The 23,987-nt window shown below is 37.7% G+C and overlaps 1 protein-coding gene across 1 annotated transcript; it reads right to left on the reverse strand.

Moving 5' to 3' along the window:
- Window positions 1-4,908: 4,908 nt before the first annotated feature.
- LOC107798826 (obg-like ATPase 1) lies at window positions 4,909-17,413 on the reverse strand. The gene is made up of 12 exons (XM_016621858.2): window positions 17,150-17,413; window positions 16,515-16,682; window positions 16,151-16,274; window positions 15,890-15,981; window positions 14,963-15,061; window positions 14,229-14,342; window positions 11,944-12,008; window positions 10,913-11,029; window positions 7,897-7,972; window positions 7,145-7,237; window positions 6,636-6,686; window positions 4,909-5,396 (listed from the first exon to the last, which is right to left on the reverse strand). The coding sequence occupies exons 1-12, from the start codon at window positions 17,234-17,236 to the stop codon at window positions 5,298-5,300; spliced, it is 1,185 nt and encodes a 394-aa protein (XP_016477344.2). The 5' UTR covers window positions 17,237-17,413; the 3' UTR covers window positions 4,909-5,297.
- Window positions 17,414-23,987: the final 6,574 nt, after the last annotated feature.

A 23,987-nucleotide genomic window follows, 5' to 3' on the forward strand; every position in this document is an offset into this window, starting at 1 on the left:
TTCGGTCTCTATTATATTGCTGATACCGATCCCTGTTTGATCCTGGTTCATGATCAATGTCCCTCTTGACTCTGTCCACAGTTCTGACGGGATAAACAGACCCGGAAAGGGCCCTAAGTTGATCATCTTCTACCCTAATTTTTGATTGATATCGGTTAGGTACGTCGGCCCAAGTAACAGCCGGATATTCTACCAGATTTTGTGTTCAACTGTTGTGAAGCCAACGAGCTTCGAACGTTGAGTCCTTTGGTGAAGGGCTGAACAACCCAATTGTCCGCGACCGGAGGCAGGTCCATTCGTTCTATTTCAAATCGGTACACGAATTCTCTGAGCATCTCATTATCTATCTGTTTCACTTTGAAAAGGTCTGACTTCCTGAACTCGACCTTGATGGCCACGGTGTGTGCCTTTACGAAGGAATCTGCAAGTATAGAAAACGAGTCAATAGGATTAGGAGGTAAGTTGTGATACCATATCATAGCTCCCTTTGACAGAGTTTTCCCCGAACTTGTACAGCATGACATACTCGATCTCATCATCCTCCAAGTCGTTCCCTTTGATGGTGCACGTGTAGGAGGTCACATACTCATTTGGGTTGATCGTTCCGTTGTACTTAAGAATCTCTGGCATGCAAAACTTCTTAGGGATCTGTTTCGGAGTTGCGCTCAGAGGAAAAGTTTTTTGAACAAACTTCTTGGAATCCAGGCCTTTTAATATCGGCGGCGCTCCTGGGATTTGGTCGACCCTGGAGTTGTAGGTTTTCACCTTTTTGTCATTAGCTTTGATTTTCTTTTCTCTTGATTCTACCCATTTCTTCAGCTCCTCGAGCATCTTTATGATCTCGGGGTTGGCTCCCAATTTATTTTCGTTCGTCCTCTCCGTGACCGGTTCATTTTTGCGGGTGACTTCCCGGGATGGCTCGGGCTAAATTCTGCTCAGGGCGCGACTTTGGTTCTGGAGTTGGGCTATTGGTTCCTATTGCGCCTATAGCATTTCGAAGATCACCCGCAAGTTGATTCCATCATCTTCTCCATCGTGCGTATTTTATGCAACCGATCGGAATTCCCTGCAGATGTTGTTCTCAGGATCGGTAGGCAAATTTGCATTGATGGCCACATGCGAGCTAGCGTCGACCGGGTCCGCGGCTGGAACTCCGTTGAGGTCGACGGGGGGCACCTCGTTACCGGGTGCTACATTATTGTTCTCGTCATGGTGTCCGGATTTAGCATCCACGTTTAGAGGGGCAGACTGTGAGTTCGACATTTCAAACTTTAACCTGAAATCAAAGATACTCCAAAGAACAAGCGTAAAATAAGGTGTGTTGTGGGAATTTGTATCAAATTGCCACTATTATCCTTAGCCCCACGGTGGGTGCCAAACTGTTTACCCTCAAAATCGGATAACAATTAAATTTGTAAGTGATTTTAAGGATACACGAATTAATTTGATACAAAACGATAAATTGAGTTAGATTGAATAAACAAAGATAAAATGAGTTCAAACCACACGGGGAGGATAGTTCCAGTCTTAGTGAAATATTCACCCTCAATCCAGGCTCGCAATGACCAGCAACGATGAACAAGAAAAAGAGCTGATAACAGAGAAAATTGTAATATATTGCTTTGGAATGCGCGTTACAATGTACGTCATGAATTAGCAGACCCCCTTTATATAGTAGGGGAGTCCTACTCTTGGTACAACTCTATAAAAGGTAAAACAATCTTCTGATTAGCTGATTGCCGATTCCCCATCGATACGTGCCGAGATCCCCGCCGTGATATCCGGCCGGCACGGATATCACGGCCTTCCGTTGGTCGTACTTGATTGCCCGATAATGTTCTTCGAGGTCGTTCAGGGCTAGGATCGATACCAGACCACAACCTCGATATTTTCGAGGGTGGGCGTCATGCCTCCGGACTCCGACTCAATGAGGCCCTTGTCTCGATTTTGGTCCCATGTCAGCATGTTTCGAGCTCGGCTTATCTTACTGGAGACCGGGGGGTACCATGAGTCCCGTTTCACCTGTATACATATCATCCTATAAATAGAGAGTTTGGGCATCACATTGTATATACTTGAATACATGGAAGAAATAAGAATCTCTGCTCTCTTTCTATCTATATATCTTATTTTTCCTTGTTTTATATTGTTATTTTGAGCTAAGTTTCTTAACAGATCCAGAATTTTTATGGAATTTTTATTTATCTATATTTATTTAGGAACTTATTTACCCTTACTATTAGAGTTTTAACTTAGTTATAAGTTTATAGATAATTTACCAATTATATACAATTAGTGATAATTAAGGATCCCTTGATGTTAGGCATTTAAAAGGAAAAATGCTACACACGCATCAATTCCCCTACACAGGCTACGAATCCCAAACCCTCACCCCACGCCCTACCCCCACCCTCACCCCCAACGCTACACTTCACGTATCGCAACCCTCCACCCCCGTGTCGGAGTTCAGCTATGAACGACCTCGACCACCGCGAAAAGCTCCATAGAAGACCTTCTTCTTCCTCCATTAACATTGCACTTCTTCCTCTCAGCATTTCCATACGATTTTCTGAGTTTCTACTCCTTCGTTCTGCATTGTTTTAACTTCAAACAAAGCAACTGTAAGTGTGATTTGCTACCGAACTTTGTGTTCGCTGAAACACTGGGGTTTGAAGTACCGCTATACCAGTGTGTGATTCGTTCTATCCTGGGAGGAAATAATCTATTACCATGGGTACTAGGAGGGGATTAAATTCCTTAAGGAAACACTGTGAATTCAGTGGACTCGAATTAATTACTGTTTCATTACGATAACTTATATTTTGCAGAATTATTATTTACAAATACAGCAATATTGGCGGGAATAACATCAATTACTAAATCCAAATAATTAAGGTTTAATTTATGTCTCTTTAATAAATAATGAATCAGGAAAAGCACCGTTTCAAAAATCACAGAACATCACATGTTCCAAATTAAAACCTTCACGTTTTCAATTCATCCAAATAATTAAGGTTTAATTGCATCTCTTTACTAAATAAATCAAAAGATAAAGCACCGTTTTAAAAGTATCCTTATATCCCTCTGTTTTTCTGCTTCTTTAAAACTTCTCATTATTAAGTGGTACTCCATTATTTCCTTCTTTTCCTTTGCGTTTTCCCTTTAGAAAAATCCTCCCCATCACTTCACTATTACTCATATACTATCTTTCTTCTTTTAAATCCTTCCTTATAATAGTCCTTGGAGTTTATTTAGAGTAATGAACGTTGCATTATTCTCTGTTTTATCAACATTTGGCTTCGATCCTCAGAATACTTGGAACGTGACAGGTAATTGGCTTAGCTGCTTCTGGTTGGTCTCTAATTTTTACCAAACAAATTTACTAGTATTTGATTTTTCATTGCATTTGTTTCAAGATAGTGTTGACTTTTATTTTCTATTTTTATTGTTGATAAGGTTTTATGAATTGTATTTACTCTTATAATCAGTTATTTTTTAATAGATGAAGTTTCCTTGTGTTTGCCTACTTGAATTTCTTACTGCAGATCGCATGGAAAGTAATGTACCGTGGGCACCACAAATATGAAGAGAGAAGATAGATCAACTAATCAAGATTGAAGGTATGACACTATTTTCTCCTTTCGTCCTACTTGTGCAAATATACAAAAGTATATATATACAACAATATCCATGTGGATTACTTAACTCTTAAACAGGGTGCATACTGGGTTCTTCTGTGGGAAAGAAAAGGAAAAACATAATATCTTATTGTGTAGAGTTACTAAATCGGTAACTACAAGGATTAATTTTAGTTTCTTGTATCCAGCCAAAGTCGTGTAACATGTATGCAGTTCAATATTTGCACAATTGCACTGATAATTCAGAAATCGACAAGCATTTATATATTCTTTAAAGTTGTCTAACATGTAGCACCACTCCAGTGATATTTTTCGAGAGCTCGAGCAAACACTTATGCCTTGGATAGATCCGTTTGAGTCCATAATATCGTCATTTTTTCCTCCATTGATTGATTTTTGGCTCAACACATTTTGATTTTAAACCAATTCCAAAGGGATCAACAAGCTTCGAGGCAATTGAAATAGACAGAATGATGTCTACTTGCCAAGACATCATATACTGCAATATGCGTTCCAATAGTGATTTGTTGCTTCTTACATTCTTTCCTCTACATATTCACGTACGAGATAAGGAATGAGCAGAGACTTTTTTCAGTTAATTAGTTGAATTCTCAGACAAGATTCAAACATATAATCCAACATGCACAACAACTCGTGTCTTGCGAAGTTCTTTGATTTCATGCGGTAATATATTATTAACAGAGACATTGAAATGATGAATTGACAACAAAACTATGACTCCTTCTTTTCAAAGATATGAATTGTTTTCTAAATAATTTTTGCTTCTGAATTATAAGTGAAATTACAATAGATTTTGTTTGTTGTAGTAGCTTAACTTGTATTACTTTTAAATAACTAATAATCATATAAAAAGTTTAGATTTTATTCAAGGATTTAGTATAATGTTTTTTTAGAAAGGACTCTAATACAAAATATTAAGGTTTTTCAAAACTTTTTTCTAGAATAAATTACAAACATATATAGCCTTTCGGAAGATCAAACATAGGATGGCCAATTTTAAAACTGGATCATAACGAGCACTATCATCTTAATTTTTTATCGAATTCAGTTTATGTTATATACTTATAATGTGGTTGCATATGCTCATTATGTTTATGTGAAATTGATAAAATGAAGTGTTAAACTTAATTGGAAAAATATTTAAATTTATGGTTTAATCACTTTATAAAATTAATTTTGTATGCATACACATAAGGATTTTGTCTATATCTCGACTAAATTTTGTCTCAATTATTTCGTAAACTCATGATGAAGGAATTTCACTAGTAATTAAATAATAAAAGGCTAAGTGATAAAATAACATTAGAAAATTCTAGCTTCTAAGGCAAAAAACTAACGAGATTCAAATTTGTCGCCATCTCTCCAGATCATTTCTTCAAATACCACATCACAAATGCAAATGCCAGCCAGAACCACTTATAAATTGGATTTGGCAACATCGCACTGAAAGAAAGTAAATAGTATGCAAATCAAAAGACGAGTAGACCTATACGAAGCATATCATAAATGCAGAAACCTCCCGTACAAGATACAAATTTCTCTGCCAAGTAGACCTTATAATCATGAGGCAAAAGTATATCATCTTCCAACTCGCAAATGAGTTGATGCAGCTTCATTAGTTTCGTGTAGAAACGCACCTCACTTCTTCCCACCGCCGGAGACATTGAACTTGAAGAATATAATATCTCCATCTTGGACCACATAGGTCTTGCCCTCCTGCTTGTACTTCCCAGCAGCCTGTGGAAGAGCAAATTCACCTTAGACAAATTTGAAATGTCATGTATAAAGAAATTCCAATTCCAGCTTTGTGCACAACTCAAGTCGCGTGAAGGAACAAAACTGTAACCTTGCAACTGCTGGTTTTGGCTCATCAGACTTGTTCATTGGAGAACTTAACAACACATGAAGCCAATCCTAATTACAGAATTGAACAATAACATGCACAATGTACAGCTCCTAGAGTACGGAGATATTGCCAAAAATTGTAATCTCGTCATTTCATCTGTTGCTTATGAAAAGCATGCGTACATCCAGTTTGCTAGTATAGCATTTTCTATAACCAAAATATCTATTTATTTATGAAGTCCATCACAAAGTATATTCACATTTCATTTTTCTTAACATATTAGTATGGGCCGACTTGCACACACCTCAACTAGCACCTGCTATCTCCCACCAACACAAGTACCGAACAACACTGTCTACCGAGACTTCGGCAGATTGAAAGAAATCACCTTACATTTTTTGTCTTAACTGGGATTTGAACCCTAATCCGTAGTCTCCCATGATTCTCACCCACTTCATTGACCGCTAGGCTAACCCCTTCTCCCCTTTTTTTTTGTGATAAGTAACTTGAGTAATACATATATAGTGTAGCTTAGAGAAGAATTCACATTATGATAAAGATAGGGATGCTAGGAGTGTTATATCCAATTCACCTAACAAGATGAAAAGCTGCCCTGACACAAAAAGGTAAAGGAGCGGGAACACATGTCTGGCTGGATATTATATATACTTGGAAGCACAACCGTATCTGAAGAAAGGAGAAGATATAGGTATAACCAGAGCTATTATTTGTTTAGGAGTTGAGTTTTACTACTGTCTTTCACATTACTTTTATTGTATGGAGAAATTTTATCAGAATTTTGTTTTAGCTTGTTTTTGTTTTCTGAGAACAAGTTGTGCTGAACACAGCACAAAAATATGAGAAAAGAATAATATATAGATATAGGCCGTGCTACCATTTGTGTGAGAGTTAAGTTTAACTCTTAGTCTTTCACATTATTTTTGTTCTCGTATACACCTTTTATTAAAAGTTTTTTTTGATAATGAAAAAAAATTCAACTTATTTTTTGTTTCCGGAAAAAAAGTTGTGCAGAATTAAAGCACACATTATTTCCAGTATAGAGTCTTATGCAATTCCACTCGTGAAACTGGATGTGTCATTATATTGCAATGATAACTAAATAAGAGTACCTTTACAGCAGCCTCACTACCAAGTTCCTTTAGATCATCAAATTTCATCACCTGAAGACACCAATGCCCAAGTCAGCACTTTCACGGGATAGTATTAGTATCAAGAGAAAAGACACATGGCAGCTTAATATTAAAGCACTCATAAATGAAAAGGATATAACTTTTTCGAAATGAGAATCATTGGCCCAGCACAATAAAATATTTCAGCTCCAATTAACAAAATTCCCCAGTTTTTTGGGGCAAGTCCGATTCCCAAAAGTCTACATATGCAATTCAATGTTATTAAAGTTTTCAAGAATAGGCATTTTTTCACAAAAGACAAAAGGCTTTCCTGGAAAAGCAGTTTGGAAATCGCTCAGGAGTTTCTAATTAAAACATTCAATTTATTTATGGGTGTAAAACCACAACCTGCACCATCCAGCTAGGTAAGGAATAAACTGAAATGTTTAGGATCTAACTTTCTGAATCCTGAAAAGGGTAGGGAACAAGGAAAGAAGGGACAAAATGACCTCAGCACAGATAAATCCTCTCTCAAAATCTGTATGAATTGTTCCGGCAGCTTGAGGAGCCTTCATTAGCCTGCGGATTTGCCAACATTTAACCTGCATTAAGAGGAAAAAAACAGTTATGAGGCCTGATAAATGGTGAGCTCAATTTTTATTTTATTTTTTTATTTTGTGTGTGTAGAGGGGGTTGGGGGGGACCAAGTTATAGACAAGCAGAAGGGCATTTCCCCTGATTTCTCTTTTTTTTAAATCCCCATATAACATGATAACAATGTAGAATTGAATCCCTACTACAAAACAAAGTACTATGTATCTTAGAAGCAGGCCGGTGTATTAAAACCAGTAATCCAGTATAAGCATGAAAAGCATGGGCAGAAAGGACTATTGCCTCCAGCCAACTTATATACAACACACTTTCCATTTTGGAACATCTCAAATTGTTTGGCATCATTTCATTTTTATACAATTTGCACAGCTTACCAGAATTCAAATCACTAAACAGTTCAACCTTTAACTTTGATGTGATGTTTTCCTATCAAACTAATTTTTCAGCCATTACTTTTAATATGTTTCCACTATGACTAATATAATATATATATGTCAAATTAACATCTTAAATTCCACATCCAGTTAAATGCCATCATATAAACTACGATTGGGGAGGGGAGGGGGTTAAAATACCTATGCAGCATCAAACTCATCGCTAATTAAGAAGGAAATGGGAGAGAATGAAAAGGAGGAAGAATTTGAAATACCTCATCTGGCCCTGCTGTGAAGAAATAAATAAGATTAATGGCTGCAAATCCAGTCTTTATGATTTTTGGGAGGCAACTGTAGCATGATATATCAAGGTCAGCTGGATAAAGTGACGAAAATTATGCTTTTCATATATGCATAGGCTTAATTTCCTGGCAGAGTATAAGGTAAATGCGAAAGATCCCTTGATGCTTAACAAATAAAATGGTATCATTATCCTAATGTATAACATCGGATTACCAAATTGACCCAGAAAGAAAGCCACTGTAAAAGTAGCTTAAATTGCAGAATCGTGTATCCTCTTCCCTTTCTAGAAAGTAGAGATTTAGAGGCTTTAACCCATCAAAGTAGTCCAATGCCATAATAATCTCTGAATTGCATTCATCAGACATGCTTCCATTCCAAGAAATACAATAAGGTACTACTGATCATTACAACTGCAGATTAGATGTTTCAAGACAACGATGAAATGTTAAGTCCAATCATGTTCATCAATTATATTGATTAATTGTAACCAAGCACAAGCAGCCAGGTTTTACATGCTACATCTAGTTCCTTGATGAAACACAGCTGAAGATAGATCATGTTGGACCGCACAGCACATAGGGATAAGAGGTGGGATATACTACCCACTTTGAGGATTGAATGTTTATCCTATGGTAGTGTTAATTAAGACAAAATTCAAAACTTCAAAGCTTAAGGTGCCCTAGAAAAGTCAAATATATGAAATGATGGCTGAGAGGATAAACTTAGTCTACCCTGTCTTATGTTATATGATCAAATGTGGCCTTTGTGACAAGTGGCATGCATTGCAAGTTAACCAATCTGAGTTAGCAAGGGCTATTGTTAGTTTAACTGTTTAAATTATCTAAAAACACAATAAGGATCGATCAGCCATGTATCTAATAAGGCGGCTATAAGCCTCCAAGAAAAAGTAACAAAATACTTTTGATAAGTAAATATATATCACTCAGACTTCCAAAAGGCACCAAGCCAACTCTGCATAAGCTATACAATGATACAACGACCTGCCACAAACGCCGAAATTGCTCATAAGCTACAAGGACCATGAGGCGCCCAAGAGACGTATTTGGCTAGAGGCATGGCCAGCGTGATGGTATTCAGCTAGTGTTATCAAAGGCGAAAAGCGCAAAAAAGCTCTAAGGTCTATTGGGGCTTTAAGTGCAGTGCGCAAATAAAGCGTGGACTTTAATGAAGAAACGCGCAAATGGAGAAAAACTACAAATATGTACGTGTAGTCCAAGACTAATATCTATAAGCATGAATACCGAATATATGGACAAAGAAATTGAAAAATATTTACGATAAAGTGAAATATCAATTGTTTAGTATCGCCTCTTCAGGATTACGCTCATTGGCAAGGAAAAGTATGATTTAGAGCCTTGATGATAACACTGAAGCGCCCGCTAAAGGAGGCGAAGCGCTCAACATGCTTTGAGCCTCGCCTCAGGCGTAAGCGCGCGTTAAGCTCGCCTTTGATAACACTGTTAATTCAGCCAAGTGGACGGTGCCATGAAGGTGCGCACACAAAGCAATTTAGCCACCAAAAAGAAGGAAGAACGCACAGGGCGTGACAGACAAGGATGGCACGAAACACGTCCAAGGCCAAGTGCACCAGTACGACAATGCACGCCCCGGTGGCGTTGCATATGAGCACGAGGGTCTTGGCATATTGTGCATGTGAAAGTATGGCCAAATAGGTGCCAACGGAGCTTCGGAAGTTGAGCACACAACGGCATGTTACGTCATCGACACGAGGGGCACAAGAGGAATAAGGTCTCATGGAAGGCTCTAGAGGAGGCCTCAAGGCACCCCAAACGACGCCAGGAGGGGTTGGTGACCCCACCATGCCCACCACTGAGGGCCCAAGTTTGAATTGGAACAACATGAACAATGCTGGTTAAGGTCTTCACCCACTTCTAGAACATGGGTACAATAGGGAGAGAGGAAAGAATTGTGAGAGAACACAGCTACTATGGTTGTCCTAGGTGACAACTTTGACCTGCTTTTTACTATAACAGCAACAAATTTGCATATTACACTTTTTTTATAAGAGACAAATTTGCACATTACACACAACAAAAATTATTTGCATAACCTCTCACTTTTCCTGCAAGCATCCGTTATCGTCCAGCGGTTAGGATATATGGCTTTCACCCAGGAGACCCGGGTTCGATTCCCGATAACAGAATTTTAGCGGGAGCTTGGTGCACCGGGCTGCCCTTTTTAACCTCTCACTTTTCCTTTTCTAGTTAAATACGTAAAAATGAATTTAATTAATCTCTTTTTTAAGGTATAAATAAGAATGTTATTGATCATAGAGAAGCACTAAGCAAGTGCATTCATGAATACAGATGAATCCAGAAAAGTTACAAATGAGATCTCATAAAGTTCCTGAAAAGAATTAAGGGACTCAAAGAAGTTATTTATATTGTATAAATTTTTCATTTTAGTCCAAAAGGCTAATATAAACATTTACATGTAAGTATGTTCATTGGGGTCATTTACCTTATCACAAAAGCAAGCGTGTGCACGGGAGGTTACTTGCATCCAAAACAATCGCTACCTTTCTTTCCAAACTACCCAGAGAGAGCATGTTGAGATACTGTTCCAACTACCTCTTTATGCATGTAAAATGTGATTCTTTTTTTTAATGAAAATGTAAGATGTGATTCTTATAATGGTAGTAGCCAAATTAAGGAAAAAGATGAAACCTGAAAGGCACTGGGTTCAGCCTTGAGGCATGCACCTTACTCTGACCTAAGCCCTTAAAAATGCAGGCCATGTGTAAAAGATTGAAATCTCATGTAATGAGGAAGGAGAGAGTGAAAATGAATCAGATATAACCAATAAGGACAAGTCCCCCCCCCCCCCCCAATAGCAATTCCCCCCCAATAGCAATTGCTAAATCTTTTAAAACTCCAAAAATTCTTTTAGAGCAATGCATAGAATAAAAGTATCTAATTATTAGAGACCTTATCTCTACAACCTAACCTTTGTAACTTGTTCTCTTCACAGTATTTTGAAGCTTCATCTGGTGGCATATCAGCAAGGTTTCTCTCCACAGCAGCACTGAAAGGAATAATTATTTCACCGCCATGCTCCTGCACCCTGGAAATTTGTGAAAGCATAGTTTTTTTATGTTAACAAAGTCTTGACAATATTTAGAATAATAAACAAGGTATAATCTAGGTGAAAGATAAAAAAAAGTCATAACATAGCACCATAAACACTGAAATGTATTCATGATCACAATATGCCACAAACAGTGAATGTTGAAACATATGACTGAAATAGTCCACATAAGAAGGAAACAGATCCATGCAAACATGAAAATTTAAAACAATAGGGTAATCACATAACCAGAGTAGAAATTCACCGGGACCTCATCAAGATCGTCAATTAAACTGGATGCATGTGGACCAAAATGCAGGTTCAAACATCTCATTTACTTGATTTAGTTTCAAAACAAAGTGAATTCATGAAATGAAGGCAAAGAAATTTAATATTTTAACACTAAGAGTGACAAAATAAGAGACCAGAAACAAGAACCTCCACAGGCGCTCAATTTATAATGTGTTAAAGCCACGACTGAGAAGAGGGATTTCTTTAATATCTTGCAGCTTCAAAGTAGCAATTTCAAGACTAGCAGAATAGCCGAAGTGCGACATAATATAGTTTCTTTATGAGTGAGCACATTCTCCCATGCATCTGATCTTTGTTATCCCCACATATCATTGCTTTGCAGATGACATTCTAGGGAACAAGAGCACAGAAAGAACGATGATGTAACCCAAGTTCTTTTTATGATTAATGATGTACCCAACCTTATATAAGCACGAGAGTGCTACATATTGCAGTATACTGATTTTTTCTAGAATTCAAAATAATCTCTTTGTCATAAACAAATATTGATTTCTCTTCTGAACAGAAAAATTTGACACAAATCCCTCGAAGTTTTGCTTTTCTTTTCCAGTGTAAGGAGCAATATAATCGTGATAACTGCTAAGAAAGATGGACCATACCAAGCATGAATCTTGGGCAGAAACTTGTTCTTTTTCCTTGCATAGTCTTTCTCATTCATGTTAACCTGCCAATGATCCATTACATAATCAGTAGGCACAGTTCATTATTCTTTTTATCCTAATCAAGTTGCTGCTTTGTTGGCAATATAAGAAACATTAAAGCATTGCGAAAAACTATGCAAACGATGTGACGAGATACAGTAAATAAACCTAGTAGAGCATAAAATAGCGACAAAAACATAGACACGAAATCTGGCTCTTCTTCTGTCATAAAAGGAGGTTTATTCAAGATAATTATAGATCGCATAAGAAAGGTTCTCCTAACGTCAATAATTTATCTGATTTGTTCCACAAGTAGAGATGGGCCTTCGCTTTCAATATGGCTTCTAATTTTTAGGGGGCCTTCTAAGAGGGTGTTTGGCTAAGCTTATAAGCTGGTCAAACTAGCTTATAAGCACTTTTTGGCTTATCTACGCGTTTGGTAAAGTTAAAAGTGCTTATAAGTCAAAAATAAGTCAAAAGCCATAAGTTGGTCACCCCTAGCTTGTGAATTTTTAGCTTATAAAAGCACTTTAAGTTTGATTAAGATTTTTACTATTTTATCCTTAAAATATTCTTTTTTAGAACAAAACTCTTACATCGATACTCACTGCCTCAAGTATTGTTTCAACCCCCCCTCCCCCTCTTTAAGTCTGCAATTCTCATTGACTATTTAAGATAAGCAAATTCTCCATTCCTTTGCATATTTGTATCTATGCGATAGTATATTAATCTTTGAACTGTATGTTATAAATGAGGACATATCAAATTTTTGGTATATTGCTTTCTAAGTGTTGTGGTATTGAAGACAGTGTTTGTTTCTCTTCAAATATTTTGTCCTATTTAGGTTTATTTTCTACTGAAAAACTTTTGTCAATTTATTAGTTATTATAACTTTTGATTATATGCTTATCATAAAAGTTATATTATCTAAGCACAATTGTATTTAAAATAAAATGACAAATAGAATATTTTGTATTTGAATCGATCTGGAATCTAAAATTTTGAAGAAATTACGCCCTTGTAAGTGTAAACATTTCTAAGATTATTTACGTTAACAGAAAAAGAGCTTATCGGCACTTTTTTTTATCAAATACTGCAGCAACTTATTATCAATTTCAACACTTGTATCCAAACACGTAACCGCTTATTTATTAAATCAGTTTCAGCACTTAAGTGCTTTTCAGCCAGTGTTATCAAAGGCGAAAAGCGCAAAAAAGCTCTAAGGTTTGTTAGGGCTTTAAGCGCTAAGCGTGGGCTTTAACGAAAAAAGGCGCAAATAAAGAAAAACTATAAATATGTATGTGTTGTCTAAGACTAATATCTATAAGCATGAATACCAAATATATGGACAAAGAGATTGAAGAAAATTTACAATAAAGTGAAATACCAATTGTTTAGTGTCGCCTCTTCCGGATTACGCCCGTTAGCAAGGAAAGGTATGCCTTAGAGCCTTGATGACAATACCTGAAGCGCCCGTTAAGCGAGGCAAAGCGCTCAACATGTTTTGAGCCTCGCTTCAGGGCTTAAGCGCGCCTTTGATAACACTGTTTTCAGCACCTAATGCTTATCAACTACTTCAAATCAACTAATCCAAACGGGCTCTAAATTATACAAAGAAACTCTCTCTCTCTCTCTCTCTCTCTCTCTCTCTCTCTCTCTCTCTCTCACACACACACACACACACACACACACACGCACTCAGTTCAAAAGGAAATAGGAGACAACATTTCTTACATGTATTCAAAAAACTTTTATTTCATTGGTTAAGCAAAAATGGATCTTTTGGGATAGCAATAACAACTTTGAATAGTTAACTGTAACTAAACCCAGAAAGGAACAAATCTGCCCTTTGTAATACCAGCGTGTGCAGTGTAATAATTTTGGATAAATACTCAAAAATCACATTTTTATGACTAACCGTTGTTTTCTTTCATTGTTGATCACCTTACTATCTTGTTGTCTTTACTCTACTTTTATATGGCTTTGGGTATTGTCCCTTCTTGTCTATATTTTCATTAATGTGGTGCGTATGCTTTCCTGAGCCGAGGGTCTATTGGAAACAGCCTCTCTATCCTCAGGGGTAAGGTCTGCGTACACTACCCTCCCAAGACCCCACAGTGTGGGATAATACTGGGTATGTTTTTGTTGTTGTATTCAAAAACCACATTGCTGTTTCCAGAACATAAGTTCTGAAGGATCTGGACCATAGCCAAAATAGGGAGGGTTAGGAACATTAAACTCACCAAGTAAACAACCGGTTTCGCAGTAAGCAACTGGAAAGTATTCAAAAATTCAATATCTGCAGCTTTCCAGTCCCCCAGACGGATATCTTTACCTTCCTTGAGTGATGCCATGACCTGTGAAAACAGGCAGCATCATAGTTCCATATTTAGATCTTTCTAATCAATTCAATTCTCTGTAAAATGAACTAGAAAAAGTGTTCATGTTTTTGCAGTCATTACCTGGAGAACTACGGCGAAGTAAGACAGGTGAAGATGAAAAAACAAAACAAAAAAAACAAGAGAAAGTTCTTTTTCTTTTCAAATCAATTTAGACTCAACTACAAGCAGCTGAAAAGTAGTGGAAGACTAGTCCAACACCAACCTTCTCTCTGAAACAATTATGATTTCTGCCAGACATTTCACCAGAAATGAGCATGCACAAATTAAGAAAAGTCATCCAATCAACTAATCTTATCCGAGATGGATAATCAATCATCTTTACCGATATCAGTTCCCATTGTCATGCAAAGGATGTTATGAGGAGGGAACCCATTTTTAAGACAGATATTTCTATTATTTGGAGGATAAAAATATCTAATGATACTAAAACATCTAGTTAGTTTAAAATTCAAGAATGTCAACCGATTATACCAAAACAGATATACTTCATATTGCCACCTCCTAACGTCTCGGCAACCAAGAGATCAAGAAAGTCTAAACAGATATAGAAAGGATGAAGAGCAATAGACACAAACCCTTAGAGATAATTCATGCTCTATTTTCAATTGTTTGTCATTGCTCCTCTTCATGCTCTTTTCAAGATCTTCTATCCTCCTCTCCATGAACTCAATGTCCTGGTTTACACAAAAGGATGACATATTTCATGAGATCAACCCAGTGAACATGGCACTTTTAGGCAACAAGGCGCATTCAGTTGAAGATGCCAGCATTTACAATATACACTAGTTTTAAATTCCTTCTAAAGAGCCAGACTGACAGGAAATCCAGCATATTAGTTCCAAAAATAAACTTCCAGCAGAAAGATCTGAAGCCTCAGTAATGGACAAAACAACATCCTGATAACACAGCATCATTCCATGCAGGAATCTCAATCATGTAATTTCATAGATAATTGAATGCTCCTTGTACATTCATACATACACAAAGCACCACCATTTGCATTAAAAATGCTTTTTTTTAATTATTTGCAAGTGTTATAGTAAAAACCTATTTTTACCTGATAGAAGACTACTAACCATCTTCATGTGTCAAGACAATAGAGAATTTGTTCAAGTGGCTTTTTTTAATTGAAAGAGCACTCTTTCATCAAAGTGCTTTCCTTCCACAACCCCAATATGAGACAGCTTTCTTGCTGCATGTTGCATGCAACCCATCTTGAAGTATCCACAGGTATTCTTTCCTTTCCTTTCCTTTTTTTCTTTTGATAAATATGTAAACTCCTAGGTATTCATGATTGGGAACATAGTAGAGTTTTATCAACCGAAAGATATGATTAAAGAAACTTCCAATAACAAAATATATTTGTCAATGAAGTATTAAAGTGCAATCTACAAAATTCCCCAAAAAAACACGGCGTTACAAAATGCTAACTTACTGGCTTCGAATAATTGAATACTTGCCACAACAAATTCCAAAAACTCAAGGTGCATGATCCAACATACCTTAAGCCTTAGTTCCTCACTTATAATCTCTAAATCTCTCACAGGATCAACAGTGTCATCGACATGGATAATGTCTGGATCTTCAAATGCACCTGATAAACAGCATAAATGTTTACGATGACATTCAACAGAGAGATTACATAAGATACAACTAGACATAATAACTTAGATAATACCGACCACATATGTCAAAGTAAAACAAAGAACCCAAGAAAAATAACTCGATAGATGGAAGGACAAAATGTAGAATGATTATATTACGTAGAACATGGAAAATGCCATCAACTGCACGGATGTGGGATAAGAAACTGTTTCCCAATCCTTGTCCTGCATGAGCACCTCGAACAAGTCCAGCTATGTCATGAATTTCCAAAAAGGCAGCCACCTAGATAGCATCAAATATTCATTAAAAATGAACTATAAGAGACACTGTTTTAAAGACAAATTGCGAATCAAAGAAAATCAAAGTTATCCAAAAGGCAAATCAAACTTTTATTCATATGGAGTAATCGAATAAACAGCTAAGTAACAAATAGATCCTCACAACAACATAAAGGGAAAGAAAAAAAAATGGCACGGCAACTCTTTTTTGGCCAGTATTAGTGGTTGAATATGGATCACAAACCTCGCTCTTGGGCTTGTAGAGTTGGCAGAGCCATTCAAAACGCTCGTCAGGAACGTGCACTCGAGCTTCATTAGGCTCAATGGTACAAAAAGGAAAGTTTTCCGCTGGAATGGATAACTTTGTTAGTGTGTTGAAGAGAGTAGACTTCCCCACATTTGGTAATCCTACCTGAAAGTCCATACACAAGCTCAGCATCAAACTTATACAGATTTAAATAAACGTAAAATCCACATAAAGCTCAACGAGCCATCACATGAAAACTGAACCAAGCTTTAGTCTCGTTTCCTCATCAAAAGTTGTACAACTGCCTAAAGTCTATATATAGAGAACTTAAACTCTTCCATCTGTGGGTTTAGAAATGTAATTGCATATATATATATATATAGGATGCATAGAAATTAAACTCTTCCAACTATGGGTTTAGAAATGTAATTGCAGCAATTAAAAAAATTAACTTTATATGTAGAGAGGTTACTGATAAGCTCAGTGGATCAAACTCACTAACTAAGCGAAAGAATAGATACGAATTCGTACTCTATTTTCTAGAAATTATAGTAATTTCAGCTGAAAAGGAAAAATAAATGGAGATCACACATATGTGTATGTGGAAACGAGAAAAATGAAGAGAAGCTTACAATTCCAATTTTCAAGTGAGATGAGAAACGGCCGAGAATGGGCCGTTCTACAGGAGCTTCTTTACCTTTAGCTGCTTTTGGTGGCATACTGATAAAATGGATTTTAAAAAATGGAGTTAGCACTGAGGAGAAGGCCTAGGGTTTTGGATTATGAGTTCACGGTACAGTATCTCAGCATAGGAGCACAAAAAAGCTTTATACGGAATGGTTGCTGAACCGGAGAGTTGCTTCGTGGCAACGCAGACGAATAAGAATTAACGGGCTCATAGCTTAATTTTGATTGGGCTTGATTTTAACAAGGTTATCTGCTCCAAAGACCCAAGTCCAGTGTAATGAACCATTACATTCTTAGGTATTATCATTTTTAGCCCGTGATAGAAACTATTTATATTTGGTAGTCAAAAAAGTATATAAAATTTATATAATTTTGTATATAACATACAGAATATGTGTGTGTGTATATATATATATATATATATATATATATATAAATATATATTTACGGCTATTATTTTGAAAGCGCCTATACAGTGTCATTTTCCCTACATTCTTTTATGGGAAAATAAGGTAGATGGCTAGTTTTCGGAACATCTGTTTGAAATGTTTGAGAAATTAATATTTTTTAAGAGCAATTTATGCAAAATACCAATTGAGCTTAAAATAATTACTCTTCTCTTGGGAAAATAAGGTTGGTGGCTTAACATAGCTTGATTTGGCTTGCCTTTGCTTGGTTTAACTTGACTTGATTTCTCTTGGCTTGTTTTAGTGTTAGTTCAGTTGGTTGGCTTTGGCGGCATTAAAAAAAGGGTAAGTGAAAAACTTTATGGGCAGGGACGGGTAAAATAGTTTGTGGTGGGTGGGCACTTGCTAAAGATCCCTTTTTTAAGGCAAACAAAAAATTTGAATAAAATACTCTTATCGCCAATGTAGTGGCCGATGCCTTGAGTAGGAAGGCTGAGAGCATGGGGAGTCTTGCTTATATACCAGTTAGAGAGAGACCATTAGCATTGGATGTTCAGGCTTTGGCCAATCGATTCGTGAGGTTGGATGTGTTGGAGCCTAGTCGGGTTCTTGCTTGTGTGGTTTCTCGTTCTTCTTTGTTTGAGCGCATCAAAGTGCGTCAGTATGATGATCCCCACTTGCTTGTACTTAATAATATAGTGATGGCAAGGAGGTTTCTATTGGAGATGATGGGGTGTTGCGGATGCAGGGCCAAATTTGTGTGCCTAATGTGGATGGGTTACGTGAGTTGATTATTGAGGAGGCTCACAATTCGTGGTATTCTATTCATCTGGATGTCGTGAAGATGTACTGGGATTTGAGGCAGCACTACTGATGGAGAAGAATTAAGAAAGATATTGTGGAGTATGTGGCTCGGTATTTGAACTGTCAGCAGGTGAAGTACGAGCATCAAAGACCGAGCGGTTTGCTTCAGAAGCTTGATATTCCAGAGTGGTAGTGAGAATGTATCACCATGGATTTTATAGTTGGGCTTCTATGGACCTTGAGAAAATTTGATGTAGCATGGGCCATTGTAGACAGGCTGACCAAGTGTGCATGCTTTATTCCGGTCGTGACTACCTACTCTTCAAAGCAGCTGGCTCAAATTTATAGTCGTGAGATTATTCGTCTTTATGGTGTACCATTATATATTATCTCTGATCGAGGCACGCGGATCACATCGCATTTCTGGAGAGCTGTGCAGCTTGAGTTAGGCACACAGGTCGAGCTGAGCACTGCATTTCATCCCCAAACGGACCGGCAATCTGAGCGCACCATTCAGATATTGAAAGACATGCTACGTGCTTATGTTATTGATTTTCGGGGGTTCGTGGGATCAGTTCTTACCACTCGTAGAGTTCGCCTACAATAATAAGCTGCCAATAGAGTATTTAGATGGCTCATTTTGAGGCCTTATATGGGAGGCGAGGTCTGTCACGACCCAATTTCACATGTAGGTCGTGATGGCGCCCAACACTACAGCTAGGCAAGCCGACTAATAAATTAAGCATACATTGATAAAATTTAAAATCAAGAAAATATAAACCCAAACTCTACCAATGTGTGTGTGTCAAGACCTGGTGTCACAAGTGCATGAGCATCTAGTAGATTATACAAAATTCTAAATACTGTCTGAAATAAAATAGATATAATGTAAATATAAGAAGAGACACTGGTAGCTACAGAACGGCTTAGAAAGGCAGCTCACCACTATGCCTCGGGATGACGTGGGTATGTGATGATAGGTCCTCCACTAGTACATGTCTCAGATCCTGCACAAAAAAGTGCAGCAAGTATAGTATGAGTACGTATACAACGTGTACCCAGTAAGTATCAAGCCTAATCTCGAAGTGGTAGAGACGAGATGACCGACTTTGACACTCACTATGGGTCAATAATAACAACTGAAATAAAACTAGGATATTTAAATCAGCACGATTTACAGAATTTACAGTAATTTATTTAATCAGCAGAAATAATCAAATTCCTTCAAATGTAACAATTCTCAATATATTAATTAAATTCCTTCAATTCAAATAATTTCCAATTTATTAATTAAATCTCATTTACAAGAGTAACAATTAATTCCTTAACAAACAAGAATAATAATTCATTAATTTTTAAAGATTTTCTAATTTATTAATTAGCTTCACAAGCTGAAATAAATTATTAAAGTATCGTGTAATTATTATTATTAAGCACGATTTTTGCCGAGGACGTGCTTTATCTAACAATTCACAATATATTCATATATATCAATTAATATTAATTAATCAAAGAATACAATTTACACAAGTAATGTATGCTTTTAGTCATAAACTACTCGAACTTTAGCATTAATAGTAGCTACGCACGGACTCTCGTCACCTCGTGTGTACGTAGCCCCCACAATTTAGCAACTATTATATAATTTTAATCACCTATGAGGAAATTTCCCCCTCACAAGATTAGACAAGAGACTTGCCTCGTCTTGCTCCAATTTAATCCACTATAAGACCTTTTCCACGATTATCCAACTCTGTCCGGCTCGAATCTAGCCAAAATAATTCGATACGATCACTAAAAATTATAGGATTCAATTCTATAAGAAAATACTACATTTTTGATAAAAATCCCGAAATTAATTAAATATTTGTCCGTGGGACCCAATTAAAATGGTGAAAACAATGATATATTTATGTATGTAGACCAAATCCAAGTTGTAATCACTTACCTCAAATGTCTTTCCTTGAAAACCTGCCAAAATTCGCCTCTGCTCAAGCTCAAGTTTGTTAAAAATGGCGAATGGGACGAATGCCCTCTGTTTTTATAACTTACAGATTTGTCCAATTCGATCAAGGAGCTCGATCAGGGGAGCTCGATCTCAGGGAGCTCGATCATGGGAGCTCGATTTTTGGGAGCTCGATTTTGGGAGCTCGATCTTGGGAGCTCAATTTTTGGGAGCTCGATCTTGGGCTCGATCTCAGCCCAGAATTTCCAGCATAAGAGAAAAATTGCAGCAACTGTTTAAGTCCAATTGTTGATCCGTTAACCATTCGAAACTCACCCGAGGCCCTCGGGACCTCAACCAAATATACCAACAAGTCCTAAAACATCATACGAACTTAGTCGAACCTCTAAATCACATCAAACAACGCTAAAACCATGAATCATACCCCAATTCAAGTTTAATGAAACTAAGAGTTTTCAACTTCTACATTCTATGTCGGAACCTATCAAATCAACTCCGATTGACCTCAAATTTTACACACAAGTCATAAATGACATAACGGAGCTATGAAAAAATTCGGAACTGGATTCCGACCCCGGTATCAAAAAGTCAACTCATCGGTCAAACTTCCAAACTTAAATTCTTGTTTTTAGCCATTTCAAACCTAATTTAACTACGGATTTCCAAAAAAAATTTCGAATACGCTTCTAAGTCCAAAATCACTATACGGAGTTGTTGGAATCATCAAAATTTTATTCCGGGGTCGTTTTCTCAAAATGTTGACCGAAGTCAAACTTAACACTTTAAGGCCAATTTTAGGAGCCAAGTGTTCCGGTTTCACTCCAAACACTTCCAAATCCCAAACCAACCATCCCCGCAAGTCATAAATCATTACAAGCACATATTGGAAGTTTTATTTTTAGGGAACGGGGTTCTAAAAGTTAAAATGACCGGTTGGGTCATTACATTCTCCATCTCTTAAACAAACGTTCGTCCTCGAACGAGTTTAGAATTGTACCTGGAGTGCTGAATAAGTGTGGATATCTGCTATGCATGTCTTCCTCGGCATCCCAAGTCGCTTCCTCGACTGGTTGACCCCTCCACTGGACTTTTACTGCAGAAATCCTCTTGGACCTCAACTGGCGGCGAACCTTTTTATCAGCAATGGAAATTGGCTCCTCTTCATAACCCAAGATATTATCTAGCTGAACTGTGCTAAAGTCTAACACATGTGATATGTCGGCATGATACTTTCAGAGCATAGATATGTGGAAAACCGGATGAACTCCCGATAGGCTGGGAGGCAATGCAAGCTCATAAGCAACCTCCCCAACTCGTGTCAACACCTCAAATGGGCCTATAAACCTTGGGCTCAACTTACCCTTACCAAATCGGTACCATATAACTTAGCCTCACCTGGCTCAAACCATCTGACAGGTGAACGACATCGCCGACCATATAAAGCCTCAAATAGAGCCAACTCGATGCTGGATTGGTAACTGTTATTATAAGCAAACTCGGCCAAAGGCAGGAAACGATCCCACTGACCTCCAAAGTTGATCACACATGCCCTGAGCATATCCTCAAAAATCTGAACTGTCCTCTCTGACTGTCCATCGGTCTGCGGATGAAAGGTTAGGCTGAGCTCTACACGGGTCCCTAATTCACTATGTACTGCTCTCTAAAAATGTGAAGTAAACTGAGGGCCTCTATCTGATATGATGGAAATTGGCACACCATGCAACCGAACTATCTCCTGAATATAAATCTGGGCCAACCTCTCTGAAGTATACGTAGTCACAACAGGAATAAAATGTGGCGACTTGGTCAACCTGTCAACAATGACCCAAACTCCATCAAACTTCCTCAAGGTCAGCGGTAACCCAACTACAAAATCCATAGTAATTTGTTCCCATTTCCACTCATGTATAGTCATCTGCTGAAGTAGGTCACCTGGCCTCTGGTGCTCATACTTAACTTGTTGGCAATTAAGACATCTAGATACATACTCAACTATGCCCTTTTTCATTCGTCGCCACCAATAATGTTGCCTCAAGTCACGATACATCTTAGTAGCACCTGGATGAATAGAATACCGAGAACTGTGTGCCTCTTCCAGGATCTTTTTCCTCAGTCCATCCACATTAGGAACACATAGACGATCCTGGAGTCGCAGAACACCATCCGCTCTAATAGTAACTTCCTTGGCACCACCTCGTAGTACCGTTTCACGAAGAACCATCAAGTATGGGTCATCATACTGGCGAGCCTTGATCTGCTCAAATAATAAAGATTGGGCCACCACACATGCAAGAACTCGGTTGGGCTCTGAAATATCCAGCCTCACAAGTTTGTTAGCCAAGGACTGAATATCCGAGGCTAATGGCCTTTCCTCTGCTGAAATGAAAGCCAAACTATCCATACTCTCTGCCTTCCTGCTCAAGGAATCTGCAACCATATTTGCTTTGCCCGGATGATACAAGATAGTAATATCATAATCTTTTAGTAACTCCAGCCATCTGCGCTACCTAAAATTTAGATTCCTCTGCTTGAACAAATGCTGCAAACTACGATGATCAGTGTAAACTTCACAAGACACCCTATAAAGATAATGCCTCCAAATATTTAGAGCGTGAACAATCGCAGCTAACTCCAAATCATGTACTGGATAATTCTTCTCGTGGGCTTTAGTTGACGCGAAGCATACGCAATAACTCGCCTTTCCTGCATCAATACACAACCCAAGCCAACGCGTGACGCGTCGCAATACACTGTATATATTCCCGAACCAGATGGTAACACTAACACATGTGATGTAGTCAGTGCTGTCTTGAGATTCTGAATGCTTGACTCACAATCATCGGAACTGAACACCTTTCTAGGTTAATTTGGTCAAAGGTGCTGCAATAGATGAAAAACCTTCCACGAACCGACGATAATAACCTGCTAAACCTAGAAAACTCCTTATCTCAGTCGCCAAAGTAGGACGATGCTAATTCTGAACTGCCTCAATCTTTTTGGGATCAACTTTAATACCTTCGCCCGATACAATATGTCCCAAAAATGCTACAGACTCTAGTCAAAACTCACATTTAGAGAACTTAGCATATAGCTTTTGTTCCCACAATGTCTGAAGCACTACTCTCATATGCTGCTCATGTTCCTCCTTACTGCGCGAATAGATTAAGATGCCATCAATGAAGACAATGACAAACGAATTAATATATGGCATGAATACTCTGTTCATCAGATCCATAAACGCTGTCGGGGCATTAGTTAAACCGAAGGACATCACCAGAAACTCATAATGACCATATCTAGTCCGAAAAGCAGTCTTTGAAACATCTGAATCCCGAATCTTCAACTGATGTTACCCCAACCTCAAGTCGATCTTAGAGAATACCCTAGCACCCTACAACTGGTCAAATAGATCATCAATACGTGGCAACATGTACTTGTTCTTAATAGTGACTTTGTTCAATTGACGATAATCAATATACATCCGCATTGTTCCATCCTTCTTTTTCACAAATAATACCGGTGCACCCTAAGGCGATACACTCGGTCTGACAAACCCTTTGGCTAGTAACTCTTCAAGCTGTTCTTTCAATTCTTTCGGAGCCATGC

The sequence above is a fragment of the Nicotiana tabacum genome, chromosome 17 (assembly GCF_000715075.1).
Source record: "Nicotiana tabacum cultivar K326 chromosome 17, ASM71507v2, whole genome shotgun sequence".
In the NCBI taxonomy this organism is placed as follows: domain Eukaryota; kingdom Viridiplantae; phylum Streptophyta; class Magnoliopsida; order Solanales; family Solanaceae; genus Nicotiana; species Nicotiana tabacum.

What these genes read in the sequence shown, in the direction of transcription:
- LOC107798826 (XM_016621858.2), bottom strand. Translation starts at nt 17,236, where the DNA reads ATGCCACCAAAAGCAGCTAAAGGTAAAGAAGCTCCTGTAGAACGGCCC. An exon ending in TCACAGCAGGGCCAGATGAG is followed by an intron (nt 7,238 to 7,896) that starts GTATTTCAAATT and finishes CTCTTAATGCAG; the next exon opens with GTTAAATGTTGGCAAATCCG. An exon ending in GAGGATTTATCTGTGCTGAG is followed by an intron (nt 6,687 to 7,144) that starts GTCATTTTGTCC and finishes TGGTGTCTTCAG; the next exon opens with GTGATGAAATTTGATGATCT.